Source organism: Nerophis lumbriciformis, linkage group LG03 (genome assembly GCF_033978685.3).
Source record: "Nerophis lumbriciformis linkage group LG03, RoL_Nlum_v2.1, whole genome shotgun sequence".
Lineage (NCBI taxonomy): Eukaryota > Metazoa > Chordata > Actinopteri > Syngnathiformes > Syngnathidae > Nerophis > Nerophis lumbriciformis.
Window position 1 is genome coordinate 31351815 of NC_084550.2, and position 16174 is coordinate 31367988.

At 39.7% G+C, this 16174-nt stretch overlaps 1 protein-coding gene across 8 annotated transcripts in view; it reads left to right on the forward strand.

Annotated features, from left to right (window-relative positions):
• The window catches only part of LOC133582976 (transcriptional enhancer factor TEF-5-like), a 111033-nt gene that overhangs the window by 70655 nt on the left and 24204 nt on the right, over positions 1-16174 (forward strand). For 4 of the 8 annotated variants that reach the window (XM_061937092.1, XM_061937098.1, XM_061937113.1 and 1 more), the window contains exons 4-6: positions 7997-8061; positions 10828-10890; positions 10998-11060. In XM_061937092.1, coding sequence (XP_061793076.1) covers positions 7997-8061; positions 10828-10890; positions 10998-11060 — 191 coding nt within the window. The remainder of the gene's footprint in view (positions 1-7996; positions 8062-10827; positions 10891-10997; positions 11061-16174) is intronic. The other 4 variants (XM_061937106.1, XM_061937119.1, XM_061937127.1 and 1 more) reach the window with 2 other exon arrangements.

Here is a 16174-nt window from a genome sequence, read left to right on the forward strand (position 1 = left end):
CTCCCATATGATTGCGCACTGGTGTGCGTCTGGGTCGTGACAGCGTGGCACGCGAATGTCTGTGCTGCATTGGATCAGTCTCCTTTCTTTAACAGGCAAAAGCTTTATAACCTCACTAATGCCTTGCATCGTCTATATTAGATATATAACAACGGGCGGATGGCGGGCGGGTGCGGTTCTGATCAAATGTTACATCGGGTGGATGGCGGATGGTTGACGACTTTCTGATGCGGTTGCGGATGAAATAATTGCCTATCCGCGCATCTCTAATGTGCATATGTATATATATATACATACACCCTGGACAAGTCGCCACCTCATATACGTATATATATATATATATATATATATATATATATATATATATATATATATATATATATATATGTATGTCTATATGCACAATAAAAACTAACTTTATGTAACAATTAAATGTGACTATAAGAAGGTTTGACAGACCAAGGATGACAAGTGCATTGTCAAACACTTTCCATCCAGCTACAAGTAGATGTACCTTGCACTCGACGTGTAGTTGTGACTGATGGTGGTTCTGGAGTTGGCTCAACATGTTGAAGTGTTGCCTCCCTTCAGGGGATGTTCAGATGTTTACTAGGTGGGCAACATCTCAAGGTCCGTGTGCACAATACCAATACAATACAGTAATATATGTTAGGTCAGGAAAACACACAGAGGCTATTTCATCCACACAAGCCTGTTTCCCAGGTTTCCCTGCTCTTAAAATCATAAAATAAAATAAAATCATAAACTCCCCTGAAGAGCAGGGAAACCTGCAAAACAGGCTTGTTGGGATGAAATAGCCTCTGTGTTTTCCTGACCTGATATATATGTTACTGACCTGATATACAGGTAAAAGCCAGTAAATTAGAATATTTTGAAAAACTTGATTTATTTCAGTAATTGCATTCAAAAGGTGTAACTTGTACATTATATTTATTCATTGCACACAGACTGATGCATTCAAATGTTTATTTAATTTAATTTTGATGATTTGAAGTGGCAACAAAAGAAAATCCAAAATTCCGTATGTCACAAAATTAGAATATTACTTAAGGCTAATACAAAAAATGGATTTTTAGAAATGTTGGCCAACTGAAAAGTATGAAAATGAAAAATATGAGCATGTACAATACTCAATACTTGGTTGGAGCTCCTTTTGCCTCAATTACTGCGTTAATGCGGCGTGGCATGGAGTCGATGAGTTTCTGGCACTGCTCAGGTGTTATGAGAGCCCAGGTTGCTCTGATAGTGGCCTTCAACTCTTCTGCGTTTTTGGGTCTGGCATTCTGCATCTTCCTTTTCACAATACCCCACAGATTTTCTATGGGGCTAAGGTCAGGGGAGTTGGCGGGCCAATTTAGAACAGAAATACCATGGTCCGTAAACCAGGCACGGGTAGATTTTGCGCTGTGTGCAGGCGCCAAGTCCTGTTGGAACTTGAAATCTCCATCTCCATAGAGCAGGTCAGCAGCAGGAAGCATGAAGTGCTCTAAAACTTGCTGGTAGACGGCTGCGTTGACCCTGGATCTCAGGAAACAGAGTGGACCGACACCAGCAGATGACATGGCACCCCAAACCATCACCCAACCATGCAAATTTTGCATTTCCTTTGGAAATCGAGGTCCCAGAGTTTGGAGGAAGACAGGAGAGGCACAGGATCCACGTTGCCTGAAGTCTAGTGTAAAGTTTCCACCATCAGTGATGGTTTGGGGTGCCATGTCATCTGCTGGTGTCGGTCCACTCTGTTTCCTGAGATCCAGGGTCAACGCAGCCGTCTACCAGCAAGTTTTAGAGCACTTCATGCTTCCTGCTGCTGACCTGCTCTATGGAGATGGAGATTTCAAGTTCCAACAGGACTTGGCGCCTGCACACAGCGCAAAATCTACCTGTGCCTGGTTTACGGACCATGGTATTTCTGTTCTAAATTGGCCCGCCAACTCCCCTGACCTTAGCCCCATAGAAAATCTGTGGGGTATTGTGAAAAGGAAGATGCAGAATGCCAGACCCAAAAACGCAGAAGAGTTGAAGGCCACTATCAGAGCAACCTGGGCTCTCATAACACCTGAGCAGTGCCAGAAACTCATCGACTCCATGCCACGCCGCATTAACGCAGTAATTGAGGCAAAAGGAGCTCCAACCAAGTATTGAGTATTGTACATGCTCATATTTTTCATTTTCATACTTTTCAGTTGGCCAACATTTCTAAAAATCCCTTTTTTGTATTAACCTTAAGTAATATTCTAATTTTGTGACACACGGAATTTTGGATTTTCTTTTGTTGCCACTTCAAATCATCAAAATTAAATGAAATAAACATTTGAATGCATCAGTCTGTGTGCAATGAATAAATATAATGTACAAGTTACACCTTTTGAATGCAATTACTGAAATAAATCAAGTTTTTCAAAATATTCTAATTTACTGGCTTTTACCTGTATATGTTACTGACCTGATATATATGTTACTGACCTCATATATATGTTACTGACCTCATATATATGTTACTGACCTCATATATATGTTACTGACCTGATATATATGTTACTGACCTGATATATATGTTACTGACCTCATATATATGTTACTGACCTGATATATATGTTACTGACCTCATATATATGTTACTGACCTGATATATATGCTACCATACCTGCAGTCCACTTTAGCCCCCTGGCCTAATTCTTTCTAGATAAAATGAAACTTAAATGTAACACTTCATCATCAAGTATTTGTCCATAATACTTTGAAGGGTATTTATCTTGCTCTGCCATGGTGGAACTTTTCAGCTCAGGAGATGGACCATGACAGTTGTCTGCTTTTCTTGCCATCCTCTGTTGGGACCATCAGCAACAGGTGTTGCAGGGGGAGGCGCCTCCTCCTCTGCGGCCAGGTGGCACTTGTTGGCAGGCACAGTGATGGCTTTGTGTGGCCCCTAAGAGTTACAGCATCAGCTGCCCCTGTTGGCCCTCAGCAACTGTCAACCTTCTCAACCCCCTCCCTGTGTGTGTGTGTGTGTGTGTGTGTGTGTGTGTGTGTGTGTGTGTGTGTGTGTGTGTGTGTGTGTGTGTGTGTGTGTGTGTGTGTGTGTGTGTGTGTGCAGGCCCAGGCCAGTCAGACTGGCTCGCACAGATGTGTCAGGCTCTGAGGAATGCGTGGAATGCGGAGGCTCTGAAGCGGGCGTGGCCATTCTTTGGCCCGGGGCAGAGGGGGGCGGGGCTAATCTGGATATTGGAGAGGCAGTCCTGCTGGGCTGGCCAAGTGCCAAAAGTGCCGGAGCGTTCTGCCGAGGGCGAGAGAGAGAGAGAGAGACTGTGTGCAATAAGCGGGCCCTCCTGGAGGCTTTCTGTCACGTTGCCTGTGGACCAACAATGGAGACACTTGGTGGAGGCCATGTCAGTGTTGAGATCTTTGTCAGGCCAAGACTTCCAAGCCACAGGAAGTCAGCCTGCGTGACTTGAAGGCAACAATGTTTTGCCCTAAAACAACACTTCTGCTGCACCACATAACTTGTATGCAGCTAACAGACGCACACAGGCCCAGAATAGTGTGTGCAAAATAATGTCTGCAAAATAGTGTCTGCAAAATTAGTTTCTGCAAAATAATAGTGTCTACAAAATAGTGTCTGCAAAATAGTGTGTGCAAAATAGTGTGTGCAAATTAGTGTCTGCAAAATAGTGGTTTTTGCAAAATAGTGGTGTCTGCAAAATAGTCTCTGCAAAATAGTGTGTGCAAAATAATGTGTGCAAAATAGTGTGTGCAAAATAGTGTGTGCAAATTAGTGTCTGCAAAATAGTAGTGTCTGCAAAATAGTCTCTGCAAAATAGTGTGTGCAAAATAATGTGTGCAAAATAGTGTGTGCAAAATAGTCTCTGCAAAATAGTGTGTGCAAATTAGTGTCTGCAAAATAGTAGTGTCTGCAAAATAGTGTGTGCAAAATAGTCTCTGCAAAATAGTGTGTGCAAAATAGTGTCTGCAAAATAGTGTGTGCAAAATATCAGACGGAGCTGCGAGAGTAAAAAATAGTCTTCTTGTCTCAAAGAGCCTGCGTCCTAATGAGGCTGCAACCTCCTTACCAGCAGCCTATGAGGTGAGAAATGCTCCTGGTGTGTTGACTTGACAAGTGACATCACATGTTGACTTGACAAGTGACATCACATGTTGACTTGATAAGTGACATCACATGTTGACTTGACAAGTGACATCACATGACTTGACAAATGACATCACATGTTGACTTGACAAGTGACATCACATGACTTGACAAGTGACATCACATGTTGACTTAACAAGTGACATCACATGTTGACTTGACAAGTGACATCACATGTTGACTTGACAAATGACATCACATGTTGACTTGACAAGTGACATCACATGTTGACTTGACAATTGACATCACATGTTGACTTGACAAGTGACATCACATGTTGACTTGACAAGTGACATCACATGTTGACTTGACAAGTGACATCCCATGTTGACTTGACAATTGACATCACATGTTGACTTGACAATTGACATCACATGTTGACTTGACAAGTGACATCACATGTTGACTTGACAAGTGACATCACATGTTGACTTGACAAGTGACATCCCATGTTCACTTGACAATTGACATCACATGTTGACTTGACAATTGACATCACATGTTGACTTGACAAGTGACATCACATGTTGACTTGACAAGTGACATCCCATGTTGACTTGACAAGTGACATCCCATGTTGACTTGACAATTGACATCACATGTTGACTTGACAAGTGACATCACATGTTGACTTGACAAGTGACATCACATGACTTGACAAATGACATCACATGTTGACTTGACAAGTGACATCACATGACTTGACAAGTGACATCACATGTTGACTTGACAAGTGACATCACATGTTGACTTGACAAGTGACATCACATGTTGACTTGACAAATGACATCACATGTTGACTTGACAATTGACATCACATGTTGACTTGACAAGTGACATCACATGTTGACTTGACAAGTGACATCACATGTTGACTTGACAAGTGACATCACATGTTGACTTGACAATTGACATCACATGTTGACTTGACAAGTGACATCACATGTTGACTTAACAAGTGACATCACATGTTGACTTGACAAGTGACATCACATGTTGACTTGACAAGTGACATCACATGTTGACTTGACAAATGATATCACATGTTGACTTGACAAGTGACATCACATGACTTGACAAATGACATCACATGTTGACTTGACAAGTGACATCACATGTTGACTTGACAAGTGACATCACATGTTGACTTGACAAATGACATCACATGTTGACTTGACAAGTGACATCACATGTTGACTTGACAAGTGACATCACATGTTGACTTGACAAGTGACATCACATGTTGACTTGACAAGTGACATCACATGTTGACTTGACAAGTGACATCACATGTTGTGACACCACATGTGGTATCATCCATGTGGTGACATCACATGTTGACTTGACAAATGACATCACATGTTGACTTGACAAGTGACATCACATGACTTGACAAGTGACATCACATGTTGACTTGACAAGTGACATCACATGTTGTGACACCACATGTGGTATCATCCATGTGGTGACATCACATGTGATGTCACCACATGCACCTGCAGGACATTAATATAATAGGGGTATAATAAAAATAATTTAAGTAGAATTAAAATCATTTAAGTAGAACTATTGGTGCACTGTTTGTCCTGGTTTCAAACTGAAAGCAGCTTTTATCCTGGTGTCATTCCTGTAGAAGGAGTGAAAGTAGAAGTGAGAGACAGAAGTGTTATTGTGTCATGTGACCTGTGACTAAGTCTGTGCGTCATGTGACCTGTGACTTAGTCTGTGTGTCATGTGACCTGTGACTAAGTCTGTGTGTCATGTGACCTGTGACTAAGTCTGTGTCATGTGACCTGTGACTAAGTCTGTGTGTCATGTGACCTGTGACTAAGTCTGTGTGTCATGTGACCTGTGACTAAGTATGTGTGTCATGTGACCTGTGACTAAGTCTGTGTCATGTGTCATGTGACCTGTGACTAAGTCTGTGTGTCATGTGACCTGTGACTAAGTCTGTGTGTCATGTGACCTGTGACTAAGTCTGTGTCATGTGACCTGAGACTAAGTCTGTGTCATGTGACCTGAGACTAAGTCTGTGTGTCATGTGACCTGTGACTAAGTCTGTGTGTCATGTGACCTGTGACTAAGTCTGTGTGTCATGTGACCTGTGACTAAGTCTGTGTCATGTGTCATGTGACCTGTGACTAAGTCTGTGTGTCATGTGACCTGTGACTAAGTCTGTGTGTCATGTGACCTGTGACTAAGTCTGTGTCATGTGTCATGTGACCTGTGACTAAGTCTGTGTGTCATGTGACCTGTGACTAAGTCTGTGTGTCATGTGACCTGTGACTAAGTATGTGTGTCATGTGACCTGTGACTAAGTCTGTGTGTCATGTGACCTGTGACTAAGTCTGTGTCATGTGACCTGTGACTAAGTCTGTGTGTCATGTGACCTGTGACTAAGTCTGTGTGTCATGTGACCTGTGACTAAGTCTGTGTCATGTGTCATGTGACCTGTGACTAAGTCTGTGTCATGTGTCATGTGACCTGTGACTAAGTCTGTGTGTCATGTGACCTGTGACTAAGTCTGTGTCATGTGTCATGTGACCTGTGACTAAGTCTGTGTCATGTGACCTGTGACTAAGTCTGTGTGTCATGTGACCTGTGACTAAGTATGTGTCATGTGACCTGTGACTAAGTCTGTGTGTCATGTGACCTGTGACTAAGTCTGTGTGTCATGTGACTAAGTCTGTGTGTCATGTGACCTGTGACTAAGTCTGTGTGTCATGTGACCTGTGACTAAGTCTGTTTGCTCACGTCTGCTGAGGCTGGAAAAGGTCAAACCGCTTCTTGACCTCAGATGTTGTGCTTGTAGCCACTACAGCACCACCTTCTGTCCACTGCTGGCTATTACATGTGTAGTGACTAGTGTTGTCTGCATACCTATACTTTTCTAAATAAAGAGGAGCACAAAAAATGTCATTATTGTCTTAATGGTAACAACACATGTTAGTGTACATGAAACATATGTTTATTATTGTCATTTAGTCCTCAAATAATATGTTGAACATACTAGACAACTTATCTTTTAGTAGTAAGTAAACAAACAAAGACTCCTAATTAGTCTGCTGACATTTACAGTAACATATTGTGTCATTTATACACCTATTATTTTGTACACATTATGAGGGACAAACTGTAAAACATGGATTATTCATCTACTTGTTCATTTACTGTTAATATCTGCTTATTTTCTGTTTCAACATGTTCTATCTACACTTCTGTTAAAATGTAATAATCACTTATTCTTCTCTTCTTTGATACTTGACATTAGTTTTGGATGATACCACACATTTAGGTATGGATGTGATACCAAGTAGTTACAGGATCATACATTGGTCATATTCAAAGTCCTCATGTATTTACTGACTTTATAAACATAATATGAATTTTTAAAAACGATGTTGTGATGCCAAAAATATCAAGGTAATCATAGTTGTATCGACTCTTGTACTTGGTATCATTACAGTGGATGTCAGGTGTAGATCCACCCATGGCATTTGTTTACATTGTGACGGTGGTGAGCTATTGTATCCTCCTACAATGTGTAGTGAAGCATGTTTAGTTATTCCTCCTCCTCCAGTGATAATGATACTTGTAAGAAACTTACTTTATTTGGATGTTAGCCGCTAGCTAGCTAGCCATGTCTTAAAGCACCTCTTCCTGAGGGTGTTTCAGTGTTCTAACTTCACCTTTACTGGAGGAAACCGGTACTTTTTAGAGGTGGTATAGTACCGAATATGATTGATTAGTATGACGGTACTATACTAGTAGCGGTATAGTGTACTACCCTAGTAGATGAACTTGTGTGCCTTCCCTTGGTGTGTGCAGGTCGCAATGAACTGATAGCGCGGTACATCAAGCTGAGGACGGGGAAAACTCGCACCAGGAAACAGGTAAATACTTGTGGTCATGATATGACTCTATACTCATCCGTCATAACACATTCATAATAATACTCTTCAAACATGTGTTCATTCCTCTCGTGTTGCTACAGATGTATTTACTATGATGTCATCATAGACACTATCAGTAGATACTGCTAGCATCATGTAGTCACCTGTTGGACACCACCATGCATTGTAACATTATTTTATTTCACAATAAACGAACGTACAGTGGAACCTCCAAGGTTGAACAAAATCCACCCTAAGTAAAAATGTGAAAACATTTTCCACCTCAGTAAAGAATGTGAATTAATCTGTTTTAGTATCAAACCTACAAATACTTATATATTTATAAGTACACCACTAGTACACACACACACATATATGTATATATATATATATATATATATATATCCATCCATCCATCCATTTTCTACCGCTTATTCCCTTTTGGGGTCGCGGAAGGCGGGGTACACCCTGGACAAGTCGCCACCTCATATATATATATATATATATATATATATATATATATATATATATATATATATATATATATATATATATATATATATATATATATATATATATATATATATATATCATCTCTACAGGCTTGTTTCATGAGGGGTTCCCTCAATCATTTTGTACTAATGAACATTTAGTACTGATGAACATATAGTACTGATGAACATTTAGTACTGATGAACATTTAGTACTGATGAACTTCATGATTGGGCAGCATGGTAAAGTTAAAAAGTTAAAGTTAAAGTACCAATGATTGTCACACACACACTAGGTGTGGCGAAATTATTCTCTGCATTTGACCCATCACCCTTGATCACCCCCTGGGAGGTGAGGGGAGCAGTGGGCAGCAGCGGTGGCTGCGCCCGGGAATCATTTTGGTGATTTAACCCCCAATTCCAACCCTTGATGCTGAGTGCCAAGCAGGGAGGTAATGGGTCCCATTTTTATAGTCTTTGGTATGACTCGGCCGGGATTTGAACTCCCAACCTACCGATCTCAGGACGGACACTCTAACCACTAGGCCACTGAGTAGGTCAACATGGTAACAGCATGGCAACATGTAACAACATAGTAACAACATGGTAAGAACATGTAACATGTAACAACATGGTAACACCATGGTAACAACACAGTAGCAACATGGTAATAACATATAACATGTAATAACATAGTAATAACATGGTAGCAACATGTAACAGCATGTTAACAACATGGTAAGAACATGGTAACAACATGGTAATAACATGTAATAACATGGTAACATGATATTAACATGTAATAACATAATAACAACATGGTAACAGCATAGTAACAACATGGTAATAACATGTAATAACATGGTAACATGATATTAACATGTAATAACATAATAACAACATGGTAACAGCATAGTAACAACATGGTAATAACATGTAATATGTAATAACAGTAATAACATGGTAAGAACATGTAACAGCATGGTAACAACATGGTAAGAACATGGTAACAACATGGTAATAACATGGTAACAACAAGGTAACAACATGGTAACAACATAGTAAAACATGGTAACATGTAATAACATGGTAACAACATGTAATAACATGGTGACATGATATTGACATGTAATAACATGGTAACAACAAGGTAACAACATAGTAACAACATGGTAACAACATAGTAAAAACATGGTAACAACATGTAATAACATGGTAACAAGGTCACAACATGTAATAACATAGTAATAACATGGTAACAACATGTAATAACATGGTAACAACAAGGTAACAACATGTAATAACATAGTAATAACATGGTAACAACAAGGTAACAACATGTAATAACATGGTAACAACAAGGTAACATGTAATAACATGGTAACAACAAGGTAACAACATGTAATAACATGGTAACAACATGTAATGACAAGGTATCAACATGTAATAACATGGTAACAACATAGTAACAACATGGTAAAAACATGTGATAACAAGGTAACAACATGTGCAGGTCAGAGAATAAGAACATGATCAATAATTGTCATCAAATGGAACAGTAAGATGTCACACTGCTATTATTAATATCAATTTCAAACTGCAGTTGACTAAAACAATCCAAATAAGTTGAGTGTGAATCTACTGGCTTCTTCACAAGTCCAGCACACCTGGAGAGGTTCCACTGTGCGTGTGTCCTAGTTGCTCCTGCAGGCATCAGAGTGTTGTGTTGTGTTGTGTTGTGTTGTGTTGTGTGTCACACCCCCAGGTGTCTAGTCACATACGAGTGTTGTGTTGTGTTATGTGTCACACCACCAGGTGTCTAATCACATACGAGTGTTGTGTTGTGTTGTGTGTCACACCCCCAGGTGTCTAGTCACATACGAGTGTTGTGGTGTGTTGTGTGTCACACCCCCAGGTGTCTAGTCACATACGAGTGTTGTGTTGTGTTGTGTGTCACACCCCCAGGTGTCTAGTCACATACGAGTGTTGTGTTGTGTTGTGTGTCACAGCCCCAGGTGTCTAGTCACATATGAGTGTTGTGTTGTGTTGTGTTGTGTGTCACACCCCCAGGTGTCTAGTCACATACAAGTGTTGTGTTGTGTTGTGTGTCACACCCCTAGGTGTCTAGTCACATACGAGTGTTGTGTTGTGTTGTGTGTCACACCCCCAGGTGTCTAGTCACATATGAGTGTTGTGTTGTGTTGTGTTGTGTGTCACACCCCCAGGTGTCTAGTCACATACGAGTGTTGTGTTGTGTTGTGTGTCACACCCCCAGGTGTCTAGTCACATACAGGTGTTAGCCCGCAAGAAGGTCCGTGAGTACCAGGCGGGGATCAAGGTAGGTGATGCCTGGCCGTCTCTTTCCTCTTTTGGTTACGGCTTCTCTCTTCCCTTCTCCTGTCCTTCCTGGTCCTGTCCCTCCTCTCTGGCTATTCTCCAATGCAGGTTTCTAGCCACTTGCAGGTTCTCGCCCGGAGAAAATCTCGCGAGATCCAGTCAAAGCTAAAGGTATGCGCTTCACAGCGGGGCTGCAGAAGACTTGCCACTCACCTCTGTGTGTCCCAGCATGACTACATGTCCTCCTGCTTCAGTGCCATGACTACATGTCCTCCTGCTTCTGTGCCATGACTACATGTCCTCCTGCATGACTAGATGCTAAACATGTCCTCCTGCATGACTACATGTCCTCCTGCATGACTAGATGCTAAACATGTCCTCCTGCATGACTAGATGCTAAACATGTCCTCCTGCATGACTAGATGTCCTCCTGCATGACTAGATGCTAAACATGTCCTCCTGCTTCAGTGCCATGACTACATGTACTCCTGCATGACTAGATGCTAAACATGTCCTCCTGCATGACTACATGTCCTCCTGCATGACTAGATGCTAAACATGTCCTCCTGCATGACTAGATGCTAAACATGTCCTCCTGCATGACTAGATGCTAAACATGTCCTCCTGCTTCAGTGCCATGACTACATGTCCTCCTGCATGACTAGATGCTAAACATGTCCTCCTGCATGACTAGATGCTAAACATGTCCTCCTGCTTCAGTGACATGACTACATGTCCTCCCGCATGACTAGATGCTAAACATGTCTTCCTGCTTCAGTGCCATGACTACATGTCCTCCTGCATGACTAGATGTCCTCCTGCTTCAGTGCCATGCATGACAGCTCCTCCTCACTTTCTTACCAACAATACGAGGCTGAAGTAGACACAGGCTGACTACTCCATGCTAATACATCATATATTATATTATATTATATCAACAATAAGAGGCTGACACGCTTTGTCTTTCACGCTTGGACAGCATGCTCTCCTCTGACCTTCATCTTCATCATGTTCAAACATAATCTATTCCTTCTAGCTCCTTCTTTCCTTTCCTTTGGCCTTCCTCCAGTCACATGTGACATAAAGAACCCTAACTCCTTCATGATGACTAATCCTGCAGCAAAGTGATCTTCAGTGGTGTCACATACCCACTTAGACCAGTTTCTAGTTACCATTAATCCAGCTTTTAATTACTGCAATAAATACACTTTTCCCCCCCAAACTATACACCGCACCCACCAATTTTTGAAGAAAAAAATTATGTTCCATATATAAGCCGCACCGGACTATAAGTGGCAGATATATACGTTGTGAAATTAGTTATTTACACAGAAATATTCTGTAAATGTTTATTTACGTACTTTAATTGTTTCCAAATTAAGCAATGTAGTATCTGTTAGTCTTTAAAATAACATGTTTTTTACCCCATTTGGTGGAAAATTATGGTATTTTCCAGACTACAAAGCGCACCGGTATATAAGCCGCACCTACTAAATTTTACAAGAAAAAATATTTTTCCCATAAATTAGCCACACCAGACTATAAGTGTCAGATGTATACGTTGTGAAATGAGTTATTTACACAGAATGTTTATTTACATACCTTAATTGTTTCCAAACGGCTGATCAAACATATTTTTTTAGTAGTCAGAGTAAGAAAGTTTATAAGATAGTTCATCTCTTCATGTACGCCCTCCAACATGACATCAGAGTAAAACTACTGTATTTTTCAGACTCTAGAGCGTACTAGTATATAAGATACACCCACTAACTTTTAGGGAAATATATAAATAAGCCACATATAAGTTGCAGATATATACGTTGTGAAATTAATTATTTACACAGAAATATTCTGTAAATGTTTGTTTACATACGTAATTGTTTTCAAATGAAGCAATGTAGTATCTGTTAGTCTACAAAATAACATGTCCCCCCCCCCCCCCCCCCATTTGGTGGAAAATTATAGTGTTTTCCAGACCACAAAATGCACCGGCATATAAGCCGCACCCACTAAGTTTTAGGGAAAAATATAAAAAATTCACATATAAGCCGCACCGGACTATAAGTCACAGATATATACGTTGTGAAATTAGTTATTTCCACGCAAATATTCTGTAAATGTTTATTTACATACCTTAATTCATTGTTTCCAAATGAAGCAATGTAGTATCTGTTAGTCTACAAAAGAACATGTTTTTTCCCCATTTGCTGGAAAATGATGTGAGTGCACCGGTATATAAGCCGCACCCACTATATATTACAAGAAAAAATATTTTTCCCATTAATTAGCCACACCGGACTATAAGTGTCAGATATATAGGTTGTGAAATGAGTTATTTACACAGAATGTTTATTTACATACCTTAATTGTTTCCAAACAGCTGATCAGTTTTTTTTTAGTAGTCAGAGTAAGAAAGTTTATAAGATAGTTCATCTCTTCATTTACGCCCTCCAACATGACATCAGAGTAAAACTACCGTATTTTTCGGACTATAGAGCGCACCAGTATATAAGCCGCACCCACCACATTTTAGGGAAAAATATATAAAATCCACATATAAGCCGCACCGGACTATAAGTGGCAGATATATACGTTGTGAAATTAGTTATTTACACAGAAATATTCTGTAAATGTTTATTTACGTACCTTAATTGTTTCCAAATGAAGCAATGTAGTATCTGTTAGTCTACAAAATAACATATTTTTCCCCCATTTGGTGGAAAATGATGTGAGTGCACCGGTATATAAGCTGCACCCACTATATATTACAAGAAAAAATATTTTTCCCATTAATTAGCCACACCGGACTATAAGTGGCAGTTATATAGGTTGTGAAATGAGTTATTTACACCGAATGTTTATTTACATACCTTAATTGTTTCCAAACGGCTGATCAGTTTTTTTTTTAGTAGTCAGAGTCAGAAAGTTTATAAGATAGTTCATCTCTTCATTTATGCCCGCCAACATGACATCAGAGTAAAACTACCGTATTTTTCGGACTATAGAGCGCACCAGTATATAAGCCGCACCCACTACATTTTAGGGAAAAATATATAAAATCCACATATAAGCCGCACCGGACTATAAGTGACAGATATATGCGTTGTGAAATGAGTTATTTACACAGAAATATTCTGTAAATGTTTATTTACGTACCTTAATTGTTTCCAAATGAAGCAATGTAGTATCTGTTAGTCTACAAAATAATATATTTTCCCCCCATTTGGTGGAAAATGATGGTATTTTTCGGACTACAAAGTGTATATATATATATATATATATATATATATATATATATATATATATATATATATATATATATATATATATGTAAGCCGCACCCACTAAATTTAACAAGAAAAAATATTTTTCCCATAAATTAGCCACACCGGACTATAAGTGTCAGATATATATGTTGTGAAATGAGTTATTTACACAGAAATATTCTGCAAATGTTTATTTACATACCTTCATTGTTTCCAAACGGTGTCTGTAACAGGGCAGTAAAACGGTTGATCAAACAAAACAGAAGTCATAGTCATGGACCCACTAGCTGCGCAAGCTAGCTCTCCAATCAGTTAAACTGACTCAATAGCTCCACGCTGACGTTTTAGTGAATTTACTGAGGAATTTGTGAAAGTGAAACAATACAAAAAGAATGTAAGTTAATAATACTAACACAGACACTTGTACACCTGTTATCATATTAGCTAATGCTAATGAATCTAGCTTGTTTACATTATGATAGCAGGTACAAATATGCATGAAAACACACCTACTGACATCACACATGGGACACTTTAGTAAGTAAGAATTGTTTTAGTTATATTGTAAAACTTATAAACGTCACTAAGAGTGTTGAATGAATCCATATGAGTAGAAACGCTATGGACGGCTAGAAGACGGAGCGGCACTTCTACTTCTGGTTGAAGTCTCTAAATGGAAGTACAATGCAGCACCTGCACTCGTCCAAAAGATGTCGCTGTAGCACAAACAATAACACAGCTTAGAGTCTGGAATGTATGCTAACAGCGAGAAGTGGAGGTTCTTTAACCCGGCTATCACCAGCATGTGAGCGTTGGTTGTTTTCCCTCAGAAGTGTTCAAGTTTGCCTGCACTGCAGGGGAGGCAGCCAGGATGCTCATTTGGAAACAGTTTGAATGGCGACTAGAGGTTCATCAAAACAGGAAGTCAAACACTTGGCCTGCATCCATAAATGTGTTTATTCAGTAGAATGAACTAAACAGTGTAGTGAGCCCTCTTTTGCTCATCCACAATCTTTGTCTCAGTGGGCGGGGAGCAAGACACAGGAAGCATGGAGAGAGAGAGAGAGAGAGAGAGAGAGAGAGAGAGAGAGAGAGAGAGAGAGAGAGAGAGAGAGAGAGAGAGAGAGAGAGAGAGAGAGAGAGCCTCGCTCCTCATGAGCTGACTCTTGCTAGAGTTTATTTACAAGTTAGAATGCAGAATTGTGTGCTCTTGTCTCAGAAAGAGGATTGTGTTGTTGTTGTTGTTGTTGTTGTGGCTTTGTTTAACCTTTATTTACCCAGCAAAGTTAAAGAGTTTGAGTGTTTCTAAAATTAGAGAGTTGTGGAGTGTTTCTAAAGTTAAAGAGTTGGAGTGTTTCTAAAGTTAAAGAGTTGGAGTGTTTCTAAAGTTAAAGAGTTGGAGTGTTTCTAAAGTTAAAGAGTTGGAGTGTTTCTAAAGTTAAAGGGTTGGAGTGTTTCTAAAGTTAAAGAGTTGGAGTGTTACTAAAGTTAAAGAGTTGGAGTGTTTCTAAAGTTAAAAAGTTGGAGTGTTTCTAAAGTTAAAGAGTTGGAGTGTTTCTAAAGTTAAAGAGTTGGAGTATTTCTAATGTTAAAGAGTTGTGGAGTGTTTCTAAAGTTAAAGGGTTGGAGTGTTTCTAAAGTTAAAGGGGGTTCTCTTCCGATAGCTGCGACGTCACCAGGGATCTTTCATGCTGTCACCAACACTAGTACTAGTTGGAAAGTTGTTCCGCATGTTGTTATGTTACAGCCTAACTCCAAAGTGGAATACATTATGTTTTGTCCTCAAAATTCTGCATACAACATCCCATCTTGACAATGTGAAAACATTTTCATAGAGATTTTTGCAAAGGTATTAAAAGTATTAAAGTGTACAATCACATGTACATAAGTACTCACAGCCTTTGCTCAATACTTAGTTGATGCACCTTTGGCAGCAATTCCAGCCTCGAGTCTTTGTGAACACGATGCCACAATCTTGGCACACCTACAGTATCTGTGACACTTTCAACCGTTTCTCTT